This window comes from Pagrus major, chromosome 4, assembly GCF_040436345.1.
Source record: "Pagrus major chromosome 4, Pma_NU_1.0".
In the NCBI taxonomy this organism is placed as follows: domain Eukaryota; kingdom Metazoa; phylum Chordata; class Actinopteri; order Spariformes; family Sparidae; genus Pagrus; species Pagrus major.
Window position 1 is genome coordinate 8193072 of NC_133218.1, and position 18155 is coordinate 8211226.

General features: G+C 39.6%; 1 protein-coding gene across 1 annotated transcript; it reads left to right on the forward strand.

The window, feature by feature from the left end:
* The first annotated feature begins 2370 nt into the window (after positions 1–2370).
* On the forward strand, positions 2371–7405 carry LOC140994801 (putative gonadotropin-releasing hormone II receptor). The gene is made up of 3 exons (XM_073464585.1): positions 2371–2945; positions 6085–6289; positions 6888–7405. Exons 1-3 carry the CDS (start codon positions 2397–2399, stop codon positions 7403–7405), a joined length of 1272 nt encoding a protein of 423 aa, XP_073320686.1. The 5' UTR covers positions 2371–2396.
* The last annotated feature ends 10750 nt before the right edge of the window (positions 7406–18155 follow it).

Below are 18155 nucleotides of genomic sequence, written 5' to 3' on the forward strand. Positions count from 1 at the left end.
CTAAAAGAAGAATATGAATAATAAGAATCTGGGTTGTTATTTGCTGTTACATACTTGACTTTGATAGTCTAAATTGTGCTGTAGGAAGTCACTCACAGCTGAGGGTGCTGAGCTGGGTCAGTCTATACAATGACGTCATGATAAATGGTCATGTTTTTTGTATTAATTTGTAATTAATTGTTCTGAACAATAATTTACAACAATTTGTGAATGTTTTGCACGAAAGCAGACGGCAGATTTGAACACAACATATTACAGGCCAAAGCAGCCATCAGCTACTGTCAACAACAACAAGGAGATGAAGAGGGAGAGAAATTCCCCAGACTCCCTTTTAAAATCGCTCAATTTTGTGAGTTTTGGAGTTAGGAGAAATTTTGTAAACTTTGTGAAGTGCTGTTTCTGACAAATTATTACTTATTTGGGCCTTCTTGTAAATTCGGCACATGTTATTGCCTCGTTTTAGGTGGCGCTGCAGCCCATTTAGCACACCTCGTCCCGTATCCATGGCTGTAGGTAAAATTCCTGAGCAGTATGATGGTCAACACAGAAAGAGTGCACAAGACAAGATTGTGTGGAGCTACTTACTGTATATTTAAACTCACAGCAGATGGCAAACAGGAGCTGGATTAGGACCAGATTTTTCTTACGGTCGTTTGTTTGTTCAGGCACTGCTGCTATGTGAGTACAAATAAAAGCTGCTCTGACAAGGGAAACAAGAACATCATGACTAAAGAAACAAAGAAAAGAAAAGAAAAGAAAAGAAAAGAAAAGAAAAGAAAAAAGAATGATCTATGAGATTTCATGTGAATGTGATTTTCCCCCTCATTTCTAATTACCATCACATAACCTTGCCAGACATAATTAATGCAGTTAGTAAGAGCAGGTTTGCGTTGGTCTCGATGAAAATGATGGTAATAGGGGCTGCTGTGGGGTCTCATTACATTTACACTGGCAGGATTAAAATTAGAAACTTGTCGGAGCTCACGGTTCGTTGAACTGACGCTCCTGGGATGCGGAGAAGAAGCCGCGCCCACAGAGCGCCTGACGCACGCAGCGGACAGAGTACAAGATGCGTCTAAAAAACTCCAGAGGGGACACTGAAATACAACTGCGAGGCGAGACTAGAGACTCTTCAGACTCGCAGACAGATACTCAGTGTTGTTCTCATCATAAGGAGTCCAGCAGGGAGATGGAGCCGCGGCTGGGGACTTCCATAAAGAGGATTTCACTTTGTTTTGTCACCATCTGATGTGGGAAATACATCACTCCACACCTACACGGACATACAGGTGAGTTTTTTGCACATTTTTCTTTTAAGCGACGAATTTATGTTTTGTCCTATTGCCATACAAAACACATAAAGAGAGAGCCAATGCAGGCATGCAGTAAAAGTCTTGAGAATAATATATAAACACAATTCATGTGAGTATTTCATGTTCATTCATAAATCCATTCATGTTCAACATGATTGCGATTAACAATATTATCCTGATAATCGTTACAATATTCCCAATTAATTTAAAATAAAAGCTAAAATTGTACTCAAACATACTGTAATCACTTTCACCTTACATTTCGCCAGGAAGCTTATTTTTATGGAATCACACTCACCTTCTTTGGGAAAAACAATCAATCAAAGAATCTTACATAATTAATCATCAATTAAGGATTAAAAACATGGTGGTAACCTCATCTCCCTGTTGTTTTTAAGTTTGTAATCAGTAGTATTTACACACATCCAATTTAACTTGCTTTTGAGGGGCTATACCAAGCCTTCAGCCATGGTGAAATAAATCAGGAAGCCAATATGACAGTATGTCAGTGAGCTAGTTTTTTCAAGTCATTCATGTGAAGATATGCACGATTATCCCGATAATGAAAAGTGAGTGTTCTTTCATCACGATTAAACCCTAACCCTTTAATAGTTCCATCCCCACTGTTAACTTTATCTTTACATTCAAGAAGTAGCCCCCACCAGGAATCTCACCACAGAACAGAAACTTGAGCATAATCTGTTTAAAGCATTTCCATCTTGTTTCATCAGATAAGAGAATGCTGTCATTAGAGTGCAGTTACCATGGTTGTTGTCAGGTGTTGCTGTTGGTGCTGTAAATTCATCACTCTGGAGACCTCCTGCCATAATGTGGTTTGACTGAAATCATAGTATCTGTCCACATCAGTGAGCATCAGAGAGACGTGTCCTCCACAGCAGACTGCTCCATCTGTCAGTGTCTCATAACTCATTGTTACGTCTTATGCAAATCCATGCAGATGTTGCAAATTTTTCAACAGCTGCATTCATAAGGTTTATGTTTATTTTTTGCCTTACCCCCCTTTGGCACCACCAGCCTCCATGTAGCTGAACAAAATGCTGACTCCTTTGTGAGGGTCAGAAAATGAACGCCTCCTCCTGCTGTGATCCTCCAGTCAGCATGTATCAACAGAGCTCAGGATTTGACCTCAACACCAGCTGTGACTGGCCGGCTCCTCACTGTAACTGGACATCAGCGGACGGAACGCCGCAGCTGCCTACCTTTTCCACAGCGGCCAAAGTCAGAGTGATCATCACCTTCATCCTGTGTGGCATCTCCACTTTCTGCAATTTGGCTGTGCTATGGGCAGCCAATGGCCACAAGCGCAAATCCCACGTCCGAGTGCTGATAATCAACCTGACTGCGGCCGATCTCTTGGTGACCTTCATCGTGATGCCCGTGGACGCAGTGTGGAACATCACAGTTCAGTGGCTGGCTGGCGACCTGGCCTGCAGGTTCCTGATGTTCCTCAAGCTACAGGCCATGTACTCGTGTGCCTTTGTCACGGTGGTGATCAGTTTGGACAGACAGTCGGCTATCCTTGACCCTCTGGCCATCAGCATGGCCGGCAGAAGGAACAGGGTTATGCTGATGGTGGCGTGGACCATGAGCACCTTGTTCTCAATCCCTCAGGTAAGGCCGGCTGACACTGGTTTGACTGGTTCGTCGGGTTCAATAAAACACAGAGAGGGAAGTGATTCAGAGAGAAGTGCTGGGTTATATGGTGTGAACTGATCTCTCTCTTGTGTGAGGCTTTCCCTCATACAACTAAAACCTCTCTTCCATGATCCATACAGTATTAATGTGAGCAGGCCTTAATATCGGGCAACAGATGATTGGAAATATCCACACACATTGTATCCATCTCACAAAGCTGTTAGTCTGGCAAACTGCAGATGCAAGAGGAAATTCAAATCTGGCTTTACGCTCGCTTGAATTAAATTCTCATACATGATTCATCATTATCTCTAGTCACAGGTCTCTGTGTATTTACATAAAATGTGGCAATTTATTGAGGCTTTGATGCAAGCAAACCTGCTACGTGATTTAAGGGGGGCCACCGGATCTCAGTTTTTGGATTAGTGGCTCTATCATTATGTAACACATGGATGGAAATTCTTAATCCTGGCACTAAAGATGCTTCACCATAACCATTGAGCAGGGGCAAATATAGAGAAATATTAATAGGGTGACAAGAGGGTTGCATGGAGGCTTTAAGATGTGGCAGAAATGTGGGCAACACTTTATATTAAGGTCCTTGTAATAAGCATTAATTAATAGGTAACAAGACACTTATATGTCATTATAATATGCTTATTAGCAATAATAAGACTATAAGTATTACTAACAGGGCCATATACATGTTTATTTGTAGCTCACCTGATTAAGAGCACATCCCATGTACGAGGGCTGAATCCTTACTGCAGTAGCTTGGACCCTAGTAAGAATTGTTCTCACTTGAGATCCGGTAGCTGCAAAAAGGAATATTTAACTGTTAATAACTGCCTGGAAATTCCTGGAAATTTATGGAAAATGATCCTAAAACGTCTATCCCAGTCTAACCCAAAGTTAATTCAAAGCTGTTGTTGAACCATTTGGAGAACACGTATGGATTTGGGCTCTTTTACAAGGTTATAAACACATTTTTTTCCCCAAGTTGTCAGATGCTTTGTAAGTGCTTCTGACATTAATCTAGTTTGAACACACTGAATTATTTATTAGTTATTTTTCTCGCCTTTATTTTTGTATGTAATAATAAGCCTGCAGATGACCTGCGACTGCCCCTATTAGCTGAAAAAAGGCAATGGGACCACATCATGTAACATGGTCCAAGTTCAAATTAGATAACTACTGTATATCACTGAAAATAAACACCTAACACATGTTTTCTGCCTGGCAAAAAAATGACATTTTGTGACATCAAAATACCCCTGCTTGAGAGAAAAAGGAGCAAAACTCACTGTAGTTCTTTATTTCCTTATTTACACTAGTTTTATGCATAAAACATTGTCAAAAACAAGTGCTAAAGTGGAACAACAGCCTATTCAAAGATCATAACACATGAAACTATATAAACTTGCATAATTTCCAAGTTTAGGGATCCAAAGATGGATATACATTATATATCGCTGGATTTGAACTCTCTCTGGCTAGATGATGCATCAATCATCTAGAGGCTGACATTTAAGTGGCTCAGGAGAGAGGAGGAAGAAGAGAGACTGGGTCAGTAGTTTACACAATCACCCTTTGGATGTTGTAGGCTCTAGGTTGGGCATAGAAGATCAAATGAGCTTTCAATCAAATGGCTTCCATCTCAGGATCTCTGGCTAAGAGGCATAACGGCATCTGCTGTGAAATTTGAGCTGTCTTTTTACAGATAAAAACATAAAAAAGCCTGTAATTGCAGATCTTTTTACCATTTCTGCATGGAATACTGTGTTTTGGACCAAATATGTATCACTTAACCCATATACCGGCTATAACAGACCATTAAATTATATACCATATACACATTATAATATACTATATCACTTATACTTTGTGAAGTGTGCACGGTTGGCGTTGCCAGCGATTCAAGATAGCCTGTGTTTATCCAGTGATGCAGATTGAACGGCAAAAATCCTTTTTTTGAGCTTCAGTTTGAAAATATGGTGAAATTGCAGACTCTGAAGTACGAAGCTTTGAATGAACTGTCAGCGCTGACTAAAGTGGCTTTTTGTTTTGGTCTTGGACAGATTTTTGTGCTTTTTGAAGTGGGTGCTGTTGTATGTTGCTCTTGGATGACATATCTGACAATTGGACATGTCGTGATCAGTTTCAGAGAAGTTGGTAGCTGCAGAGACACATAAAGACTCATAAACCCATTGTGAATTGCTACGACTAAACAAAACACACCTCAACAAAACAACCACGTCACTGTCTGTCCGCAGCAAATCTGTGTTTCTACAGGTGGAGGTTGACAACCCTCCACATAAATTCAGCAGTAGTTGTGTGCAGTCGGGACTGGACGAGGCAGCACAGACAGCTGCCAGGGCCAGGAGAGAAGAGAGCTGCTCCCTGCTGCAGGGACAGCTAACGGCAGCTGGTCTGTTACCAACCCTGTGTCCTCTTATTCTCTTATTACTTGTGGAGTGGGGAGCGCCATGCCTTCTTGCATTCACTTGTTCTTGGACAGTTGAGTTTTCCCTTGTAAATTTACAACCAGCAACAACTTCATATAAATATTTTCATATATCTAACTATAAAGCTCAGAAACTCTGGCTGTCTGTATTTCCTTTGAATATCTTGACAACTGTTCATCCAGTTGACACTTGGCAGGTGCACAGCTTGCAATGTTAGAAGAAAAAAAGGCCTTGGATGAGGACTAATGTGTTTGGTGAGTGTATCACTATCCCCGGTAATGTGTTCAGGTGGAATTGGTAAAGTGTAAACTGCTAATGTTAGCCTATTTTATGTTTTACGTAACCCCACAACATAATATAGCATGACATGCTCCATGGCCTTGGTAGATACTGTTGCTAACCTTTGATTGGACACTTGCTGTTCCGCGTCATGGTTCAGTAAACTGTTAGTAGTTTGAGACTCAGGTCAAAACCGTCCTGACCTTTACACCTTTACTTTTTTCTACATACATCATCTCATTACCATTAAACATTAGTAGTAGTAAATTATATGACCAACATGAATGTAATTCCCAGGGATATCTTCTGTCAAAAAAAATGCTATCCTAATGCTATTTTATTATTTATTATTTTTGTTTTTAATTCCACAGATGTTCATTTTCCATAACGTGACCATCACCTATCCAGCGAACTTCACACAGTGCACCACTAGGGGGAGCTTTGTCACTCACTGGCAGGAAACAGCATACAACATGTTCACGTTCTCCTGCCTCTTCCTCCTGCCGCTGGTTATAATGATTATCTGCTACACCAGGATCTTCATCCAGATCTCCAAACGGATGACAAAAAAGAACTGTAAGTTCACTGCTGAGCCTGGTTTTTGGTTGGTCAGAACATACAGCAGATGTGTGGATCAGAAAATGACAATCAATTTAGTGCATGTTGTAAAGGTCCCATGTTGTAGAAAGTGAGATTTATTTCTTTGTCTTTGTCTTTTTGGTTATAAAGCAAGTCTAGGTGTTACAGAAATACGAAATGGTACGAAATGGTATCCACCGAGACATTCATGCAACCTGTTTTCAGAAACCGTGCCTACAAATGAGCCATCGGGACTTCTGTGAGCTTGTAATGTCACAACTATACAGTCCCCGACCTCAGCCATGCCCCCAGAATGGGCGTGGTAGCAAAAACACCAGCAGAGCTGATTTGGAAACACAGTGGATGATGCCTTTTCAGAGACAGCCACTAAAACAGGGTGTTCAGACAGAGGGTGAATAGAGGTGCTGCAGGAATTGACAGTATGCGAAATACTGTCATGTGAACATTTTCTGGTAGACAACCTTAAAAACAAGTACGAACCTGAAAATGAGCATAATATGGGACCTTTAAAACAAACAAAAGGTAAAAAACTGTTAAGTAATTACTTTTCATGCTCATGTCTTTCTTTCCTCAGTGTCCTCAAATGAGCTACATCTCCGTTGCTCAAAGAACAACATCCCCAAAGCCAGAATGAGAACTCTGAAAATGAGCATCGTCATAGTGATCTGCTTCATAATCTGCTGGACTCCGTACTACCTGTTGGGTTTGTGGTACTGGTTCTTCCCAGACGACCTGGAGGGTAAAGTCTCTCACTCCCTCACCCACATCCTGTTCATCTTTGGACTTTTCAACGCCTGCTTGGATCCCATCATCTACGGCCTGTTCACCATACGCTTCCGCAAGGGGCTGAGGAGCTGCTACCACAAAGCCGCAGTGATGTCGGACCTGGAAACTAGCAACACAGTGATAACAGAGAAATGTACTGTCACTGCTTTGCCCTCTAAAAGAGGGATGACCACTGGTGAAAAGGACAACAACTGTGGACAGGCTGAGCCAAAATCCTCTGACAGCAGGTGTATGACTGTGTTCAGTCGAGGAGAAGGACTTTCCATTTCAACGCTGAGAGCACAATATGATGAGAAAACAGAGTAGAAACTGGAAGTTAATGCAGTTAACTGGTTGAACCATCTTACATTGTTCAGTGTTATCTGTATATTGGACATGTTTATTTCACAATCACACCAAATGTGCATGCATTGAAAAAAAAATATGAAAACAGAATATATTCATCACCTAGCTGTGTACGTGTGTGTAGTGCTTGAGGCTGTTCGTCTTACTTAAGGGTTATATAACATCGTTCTGAACACAGTAAACATGTTTGGAGCTGTTTAATGGTTTCCGTGTTGTGTAACTGGCTCCCAAGTCCAACATATACAACATACAGGGGTCTGGAAAAAGCTTCAGGCCTAAATGAAAAGTGGATTGTCAGGTTACACAACAGTACTGCCCACACTGCCTACAGGTCTATTAGAAAGACTCAAACGACTGTTACTATCTTTTCATTTATTTGCAGCTAAACAGCGAAACAAACCGTATTCCCTGAGGAAAGACTGAAGAACCACATGTCCATCATGTCTTTCAGAAAGCAATCATGTATGAAATGCACTTGTGGTAAAAAGATAAAAACAGAATAGTGAAGAGAATTCAGTATCAGCGCACAAACAACATCATGAAATTATCAGTGTCATGCTACGGATGCAAAAGATATAATAAATACCCAGATTAAATCTAAGTTGTAGTCACACTGGGTGACTACAACTTTTTATTATGTGATTTGTTACTTGTTCTAGTTGGAAAAGGACAGGTGTTATTAAAAGCATTAAAGGAGTATTTGTAAGATATGGTGAGATATTTTTCCGAACTACTGCCCGAAGTTTGAAGTTTGCCAGTTCGGGGTCGAGAGGCGAGCTGCCTCAATCTGACTGGACCCTGACCCAAAGACCAAGAGAGAGATATATTGATACTGTAGCGGAACCACTATGTCCAAAAGATTGAAACCATCTTGCGCCCAGGGAAGGAAAAGAAGGAAGGAAGAGGAAGAAAAACGTAAAAAAAAAAGAAAGAGGTACAGTAACGTCAATGTGATGAAGTGAATGAAATGAATAGTTTAATGCATCGTAGTTACCGTTGTTGGAGCAGAGTGTTAACTTGCTAGCTTACTTTGGACGAAAGTAGCATTGTTTAATAATCAGTAAATAGCTGAATCGACATAAATTAATGTTACTCCCACCTTAAATTCATCAGGGACATTTGGAAAGTTAATTTCAGGCCTGTTCAGGTGTTATTTTAACCTGTTGGCTGTGTTTTCCTGCTTGTATGTCAGTTAAAATGCTATTAGTTTTCCATCCCTTTTATAAGTAACAGGGTAGTTGTAAGCCTTTGGTTTATTGTGTCACAGTTTATGTTTGTTAAAGTTTACATCAGAGTTAAAGTGCAGTTAAAGTGTATTACAGTTAATACTCCATACCTTAGCTTTCCCATATCATTCATAGGCTATATATATTAATTTCTCTGCACTTTACTGCTTTTTGCACTATGGTTAGACTGAATTGCATTGCAATGACGATAAAGTTGAATAAATCTCATCGTATTTTCATTATTAGTCTATATTAGTCTTATGTATAGCACACACTAAGCATCTGTTTTTTTATTAAAATGTAACATCCAGTGGTCACATATACTTCTCTTCTCTCTTCAGATGCACTTTTAAAATATTTCACCACCACCCCCAGTGACACAGCATCAGTTGCTCCTGTCCCCTCTACCTTAGCACACCAGAGTGACACAGCATCAGGACTAAAGGCTGCACCAATAGACCTGCTGACTGGCCATCTCTTCTAACTGACAAAGTTAGTTAGTTCACAGAGGGCCATTTCAAATTAAAAACAGTTACACATTTCCCAAAAACAAAGATGGGAGAAAGTGTCAACATGACTTTTTTAACAGAGTCTTAGTCAATGGGGAAAAAATCAAAAGAAGCTGGCTGATGTACTGAAAAAAGAATGATAGCTTGCACTGCTTCTGCTGCAAAATGTTTCCTCCCAAAGAATACAGACTTAATAAGGAAGGACTAAAGGACTGGAAAAATGCAAGCCACTTGCTGAAGGTTCATGAGGATAGCCAGGAGCACAGTACCCACATGGCAACATGGAGGGGCTGACAATAGATAAGCAAGAGATGGCACTCGCTGAGGCTGAGAGAAACAGGTGGCGTGATGTTCTCTCTTGATTGGTGGCAATAATTCAGTCCTTAGCTGAAAGAAACATGGCTTTAAGGGGGTCCACAGATACATTATAAGCATCAACCATATTGTTGGAAAACAGCTGTCATATGATGACATTATAGATGACTTTGCATCAAGAAAGTCAAGAAGAGTAAGGCTGTAAAGTGAGTTTGTTGAGGTGTTGTTGAGGCCTTTAATACAATCAACAAGCAGACAGCTCTCTCTGTTGGAATCATTGTAAATAGCGGTAAATCAAGAGGTCTCTGATTTTTCTTTGTAATACTGTGTGCAATAGTTAGTGTGTGTTGTTAAGTCTGCACTGGTTTCATTATTTATTATTTTGTGCAATACCTTATTTGTATTGTATTTTTAATTCATTTTATGTCACTTGTTTTCGTGTTCACTGTTTTCTTCCTTCAGTTTTTATTTGGTGTGATATTTTTTACTTAAAAGAAATAAAGACTTGAATACATACATGCAGTTTCTGTGTGAGTGTATGAAAATTGATTGTGAAATTGACTGCGATGCAAGGGGCGCCAGCTAAAATCTTGCCTAGGGCACCAAATTGACAACAGCTCATGAGTGATCGTGTAGACAACTGACCCACTCTTTCTTCTTTCTCCTCTCTTCTGAAACACTTACATACCAGTCTCTGGATGATCGATGCATCATGTAGCCAATGAGATCTTAAATCCAGTAATGCATAGTTTATAGCAGTTTTTAAAGCCATAAACTTGGAAATTATGCAGGTTTATGTAGTTTTATGTGTTTTGTTCTTTCTATAGGCTGTCTTTTCCACCTAAGCATTTGTTTTTGACTATTTGTATTCATAAAATTAGTGTAAATAATGAAATAAAGGACAATAATGAGTGTTTGTTACTAGTTATTTTTTCCAGCTAACAGGGGCAATTACAGGCTTATTATTGCATTAAAACATTTAGACAAGTAAATAATTCAATGTGTTCAAACTCTAGTCTAATCTCAGAAGCACTGGGATAAACATTTTAGGATCATTTTACATATATTTCCAGGAATAAGAACTGATTAAAACATAAAAAAAAATGAACAAACATTATCAACAGAATGTAAAGAAACAACAGTGTTGAGGATATATCAAAGATTTGATGCTCGTGTCTCAGTTCACTCCTTTGGATAGGAAAAAAAAATCCAATTGATGTCTCCAGCTAGCATCAGGTGGCTCGGGCAGCTTAATCTCATAAAATTCAGTTAAAAGAGCTCTGAATAGACACACTGGAGATGAAATGCTGTGACTATGCAAGAGATCAAAGCATGTTATACTACCCCTACTCCACAAAATGGATGATTCAAAAGCACAAAGAGAACACAACCTTTACACTGAGTGTGCTGCTAAAAATCAAGACGAGAGAATAATGTTTTGGTCAAGCTTATGATTAGCTTAAAGCAAAAAAAACCCAACCCCTTAAAGGTTTGACAACTTATCTTTTTGTTGTGTTTTCATAAAGGGTGAATAACATATGTCAAAATTGTCCTTCTCTTCTCTTTACTGCTTTCTGATGGCAGGAAACAAAGCAGTGACCATGCTTTGGTGTTCTGACTCACCTCTGGGAATCACTGACTGGGTGATGAGCTCATGCCATCAGTGGCGAAGAACCAGAGCTGGTCAAACCTCTGCACAGAGACCCTTTTTGAAAGGTGTTGTATAACTCAATGGATAGAGCTAACAGAGCCAGGGATTAGGGATAGGTAAAGCATCCATCAAATGGATATTATAGTAAAAGATCACAGTACAACTGTTTCTGATAATGGACACCTCAAAGGGCATTATCCCACTTATACCATGGTCACTCTCCAAAAGAACCGCATTAAGACCATTAACGTATATTTTTATGATTTTTCGAACAAAATATAACGTCTTTCACAAACAGTAACTAAGTTTCCGTGGCAACACCTGAACGTATGTCTAATAGCTGGAACAATCATTACAATGGAAACATTGTGCACTACTCCAATAAACCGAACGGACATTAGATACGACTTAACAACTAGATAAACTGGTCCATTCAGCTTAATGAACCCTTCGGCTCAGCTTTAAACCAAAAAGCTATCTAAAGCTGTCACACCACGGTGAGGGGTGTCTTGTCCTGGGGTTTTCTGTCTCGTGAATTTCCTGTTTTATTTTGAAAAGTAACTCTCCTCTCGTTTCAGGTCACTTGCCCTTCCTCATGTGCCACCAGTCTGACGTCTCCCCTAATCCCTAATTGTTTCCATCTGTGTTCCCTCACCTGATGTGTCTTATAGTCTGCGTCTCCCTTTGTTCTGTGCCAGAGTGTTTGTGTTTGTCACGCACCCCAGCCCTCGTCCACAGCCTTGTTCCAAGCCACGAATTGCGAGTTTGTATTACATCTACTTTTCCTCTTAAATGAGTGACCTTTTGTTTGATAATTATTTTCAGAGTATTCCAAGATAATTTCATAGCCTGTTGTTTGCCTCCGATGGAGTGCCTCTTTTGTTTCCTTCATTTTCATAGACAGTCGATAGAGTAGTTTTTGTTTATAGCCTTTTTCCTTTTCCTCCGATTGGAGTGATTTTTTGTTACAAGTTTTTATAGCCGTTTGTGCCAGTGTAGTTTAGTTCTTTGTACTTTTTCTGTGCCTCTTTAAGAGTGATTTTTTGGTTTCATTAGTCTTTTTCTTTGAGGTCGTTTTTTGCCTTGAGTTTATTGTAGTCTTGTTTCTTGTTTTCATAGCCCACAGATTAGATTGTTTCATAGCCTGTTTGTCACCTTGTTTAAGAGCTCAAGTGGAGAAATCAAATCTCAAATAAAAACCTGCTCGTATTGCTCTAAATCTGCTCCTGAGTCCTCCTTCCTTGTCCAGGCCTGACAAAAGCTTCTTGTTGCAGCCTGTGTGTTAAGTACCATCCTGTGGTGTTCAGAGGATGGTGCATTGAAGGACTACATTCTGTGTTGTAAATAAGTTAGGCTATTCAGATTATTTTAACTGAATTTGTTTCAAACTTCAAGGTGTCTATATATCATATATCGTAAGTTAATTGACACCCTCCAGTCAAACAGAATCGAGTATTCAACAGTTAGCATAAAGCATTGCACTGTATCAGTGGTAGGGTGTGTGAGCTGCTGTCGTTAGCCATGACAAATATAGTTAGTTTTAGTAAAATATAGTTAGTAATAAATAGTAATAAAAGAGTATAGATATCTGCTTTGTTTGAAACTGACTAACTTGTTTATTTAAACGTGCTACAAGGAACTTTTAACTGGTTATGAAACATCCTCAGTTAAATGCTGATGCCTTGATATGATCTCCATAAGCAAATGACACCATCAGCAAGAAAATTGGCCATTTCTAAACAGATATTACAGTTCTTTTTGATGCCTGTCACTAGGTCGGATTCAGACTTATCTGTGTCGGACAAAATTAAAACTATTTTTAATTTTGGAGTGAGGATGACTCCACCGGTGTCACAGCCTGATGAGAGAAGCTGCTCTGCATACAGATCTAAAACAGAGCTTACAAAGTCTCGCCATCGTCATGTTGCAGTTATTAATCTTACATATCGCTATGCACCTGGCAAACAGCTGTTTTAATAAAAAAAAAAGTATAAAAATGCTCTGTGACTTTCGCTTTCAAAACAAATGCACAATGCCAGATCAGGATCTTTAGAAGATACAGAGTTGGGGCTCACACCACTTTTGTCCACAGGGGCCGCCAGAATCAACAAATAATGAAAGTTCTTTGTAGCTGCTTTAAATAGTTTAATACTTTGGGAAATGCATTTGTTAGCTTTCTTGACTAGAGTTATCTGAGAAAATGTAAATCCGATGTGCATTGGATATGAAATTAAAGCCAATAGCCAGTTACCTAAAAAAAAGAAAATAAATGAGGCTAAAAGCATATTTCAATCTCACACACTATAATCATATTATATCCATTTTGTTTAATCCTTACAAAACAGAGATATAGAAATTACAATGTTTAACTTAAGATGAGGAAGTTAGTGTAACTAAACAAATTGAAATCTAGTATGGAGTGGTGTGGTTATTTTACATTGTTGTTAGTGTACAGATTGAATAATTGTTGAGCTTTACAGATGCTAACAACAGGCTGTTAAGATCTTCTCAAGTGTATTTTCCAAAAACTACTCCTTTAACTTAATTTAGCATTCATAATAATAAATAATAGTCATTTCATACAGTAGTATAAGCAGCTGCAATGTCATTAAGCCGAAAGACATTATATATCTTAATCCCATCATGGTATAGTAGAGCTGATTTTGTTGTTCGTAACCCTCTGTATGAAGACCTCTTTTTGTGCGTGTCTAATTGGATTTGTAAGCTCAGAACATTTGATCACTGATGTTTTCATCTTGAAACTCATGCCTTCTGAATCATCTGGAGACCCTGAAGCTACTGTAGTTTGTTGTACTGTTACCAGAAAGTCATCACATCTGGTCAAGGGCAATGATGCTCCTCTGGCCTGACAAACCAAATGACTGAACATTCATCGGCATAATGAAATAACAAAACCTCACACACAGCTGTAGGCTCCCATGACAAAACTGTTGTTTCAAAGCTGCGGTTGGTAATATTGTAGAAACCAGCAAGAGCAAGTTAAATATTGAAAGTAACCAACCAAAATAAATCCCACCTGCTCCTTCCAGAGCCACTTTAACACATGGATGCACACTACCTGCCCTGTAGCTCTCGCTCACCAGCAGGGAGATGTGTTAGTGGCTAGTGAGATCCGTTCAACAAGCTCTCTTAGCTTTTTTAGTCTAATAAATACATAAATAAACAACTCTGTTAAAATGCCACAATCATATAAACACCAGCAAAATAGCCATCGTGAATGTATCTCAGTCTTACTTAACTACTCACTACTTACTTTACTTAACTGCTGTGGATGTGTGTTTTGTGCTAACTGGGTTAGCTTGGTTCAAGGGCTGTGTGCTTTGTGCTACTAGGTAAACAGCTGAATGATAGTCTTGTCATTGCTGCTGTGACTCTCTTCTTTGGCTCAGGGGCTGTGTGCGTTGTGCTAATGAGTTAGCAAGATGCTGTACGACAGACTCAAAGGCTTTGTACTTTGAGCGCAGCACATTATTGTCATAGCTAACCATAATGAACTACCTCATGTGTCACTCACATGTAGGAAAACACCTTCCATTATCATAAGAACATAACAAAGAACATGGCTACTGTTAGTACTCAACACTATCAAGCTAGTATGTTAGTATTGGGAAACTTAGGCTTCACTTTCTTGCAACTCTTGTGCCACTAGCTCGCTAGCTTGAGCAATACATCCACCGAGCCCTGTGGAAGGCTCCGGTCATATGCAATGATGGCAGAGTGCAAAGGGGAGAGTGCATAGGGAGACAGGAACCTAGCCTGTCCAATGTTTTCATACTGAAATGAGACGATTGGAAGGGCTTATCAGAGGCCTGCAACAGCCACAGTTACTGGATTTTTTTTTCTTTTATATGTCAGAGCATTTGATTTATTGATTGCTGTCAGGATTTTACAGGATTTTCGACAAATATAGCAAAAAAATGCTTCTAGAATAACTTACCAAGCCTAGCTTTAATCTAATCGGTCACCTGTTGGATCCGTGTCCATGATGCTGGAGCTGTGTTCAGTAAAATCCTATTTTCAGCCAAGACACGAAGAGAAGTGTGTGTTTGATGATTGTTTATTGTTGCAGTAGAACAAGTTATTGCTCACATTGTTTTGGACTTGCCCCATTTAATTTTCTCATCTCTTCCCGGCTGGGGAAGGCCAACTCATTCACTGCTCACTGACGCTTCATAGGCCTGTCTGTTCCTATTATGTCTCCTCAACTAAGAGGGGAAAGCATCATCTGATGAGCGCTTCATCACACAGGCCTCCTTTCAACATTTATTCCGGTGGTATACCTCTCACAAAACAGATGTATGTACCTGCAGCTTGCTACAGGGCAGCTGCTGAAACCAGGAAACGTACATGTTTTGCTTCATTGAAGCCGCCAAATCAATGCACTGATCAACATGAAATCCACACAGATGTACTGGATATGTACAGTACAGCCACGTGAGCACAGTTCAGTGTATTTGACTGGTGCTTTCCTTTCACAATTAATTTAAAATCATGCTGCTTTCAACTGTGCTGGTCTGGGTCTTTCAGCCTCAGGTGAAATCATCACAGCTCATTCACTTTTCTCACATTATGTCAGTAGGGTCACGTGATGTTTGAGATATTGAGCCTATTATTAGCCTGAATACATTCTCTTGCCTACAGAAGCTTAGCTGTTGTCATCCTAAATCACTTTTTTTTTACTTTGTTAGTGACTGTGACTTCCATGTATCCATGTCTCTCCACATGGATACAAATCTTGTCTGTCACTGCTAGTTGGTGGTCCAGTTGTACACCGAGTACAATAGTAGCACCTGTATGTGTAACACAATACAGTGATGACTTGAATTCTCTTATTCTTATTCGGGCAGGCCAATTGTTGAAAGCATTTTATGTTGACTGTTCAGTCTGTCAAGCTGAAGGAAATGTGTTCTTTGTGTAGTAGCACTCTGAGGCCAGTGGGGTTACTGTACATTATTTACTTGGATTTTATGTTAGTTTTTATATGGTCCTTTGACTCCATTTTGGACAAGAAAACATCACCTTAAATACCTGTCAGTAGCTTTAAATTCAGAGGAAGGAGTCAACAAAAATCTTTTCTGACTTGTGCCAGTACCCCGTTTCCCCCAAAGCAGAAAAATCTCACTTTGGAACCAAATCGCTTTGCTTTTTAAAGGTCAGTTTCAGATAATGGCATATTTGAGGTTTGATGCTTGCTGCAAAACAACCAATTTACCCCACAGACTAATGCAATTTTCTCTGTCAATAATTGGTGCTGATAAAGTGCAGAGATAGCTGATAGTCATTAAGGTCACAGTATAAGCCCAGGCCTCCTTTTCCTGATGCAGGGAGCTATACTCATTGGTAACTGGTTTTGTCATGTCAAAGTGGCATTTAACACATCTGTTGTGACCTTTTATAATATGTCAGCGTGATCGGGAAACTCGACCGCACTTCTGCTGTTCTGCTGCAGAGTCAACATGGCGACTGTCAAAGTAGACTACAGTTATATATTATATAAATCTTACTTTTAAATGTTATACTAAAATTAATATCGGCAGTGTTTCAAAATTTGCATTCAGAAAAGTTGCATTTTATTTTGGAAGCAACACATCATCATTTTATTTCTGAGCTGTGATTTCTTGCAGCTCCTCCTCACACATATACAGGGAGATGTGGTCCCTCAAGTATTTCTCAGGTGTGTTCTCCAGGATCTGCCTTATGGTTTGAAAACTTCTGTTCTATAGACATCCATTTTAGTCCAAAAACTATTAAAAACACACTAAAAAAACGTTATTGTTGCACTGGGTGACATTTTCCTAGTTTATGAACACGGACACTGGTTTATTTTGAGTTGATCACAAGGTTCAAGGTGACTTATGTGTCATTCTAAAACACAGGGTTGCATAACAAAATTACCGTTTGTAACTCCTTCATGCTTCACAAACAGAACTGAGTTATTTATATATACATAAATGAGTAGAATGTAAACAGCAGCAACAAGATGGTGATGATAATAGGGTCAACATCTTCATTTTATGATCGACATCTGGGAAACACTGTTTATCCACTTTTGACTGTGTGTGAGCACCAAGCATCAATGATGTGAACACAGAGTCCACCTCTCCTCATCTAGCTGTGGTCCTGTGCCCTGTCGCCTCAGAAACTCGGTCCGCCTGTCTGTGCTGTGCAACATCTTGGTCCAGGATGAATCCCATTTGTGCATTTAATTTTCCTGCGACCAGACATTAGCCAGGAGCAGCCAAAAATCGAAGCTAGATTTGCATAGCACTTATCCTGGATCTCTCCCCTCTCCTCCCTGGGGCGGTCCAGCTGGTCAGGCAGGATGGTTAAAAGGTGCTGTGGGCAGTGATCATCTCAAAGTCCACTGCTTTTAATTCAGAACCCACGCTTTCTTCTTCAATGCTGATGAAGTTATTCCTGCCATAGGTACTACGTGTTTTAGCGATGAAGCTGAAAAAAACAGCAGTTATAAAACAGAAATGTAGCTAGATTTAAAGGCGCTACCTGCTGCTACATCTGCAGGGGCTGCTGTTGCCATCAAACCAGTTAAAAAGGGTTTTATACTTATTCCTGATTGATCACTGTTATAGGAAGACAGCTATGAAGGTCAAATACACTGCAATGAAACATCCATCTTAACGAGATGTTTAGTCTGAGACTTAGAATAACACAATTCAGCCAAATGGTTTGCTTCCTCATCACATCTCGTCTGTGGATTACTCATTTCATGGTAAATCAGGAAGGCTGCGTTTCTTCCCCCCCTGCTGACTGGGGACATGATTCTAATGTAAAACATTGTCTTTAACTTCACTCTGCCACTTTACCCATTTAAAATTTAACAACTTATTTTACTAAAATAGAAACTGCTATGTTAGTGCAGTAAGTTTTTTTTACAATTGCAATACATGCAAAAAAAAGAGGGCTACAGTATTTAGACACACAGGATAAACTGCGCTTGGTTTCTCCCTGTTTGAGGGTTTAGTACACGC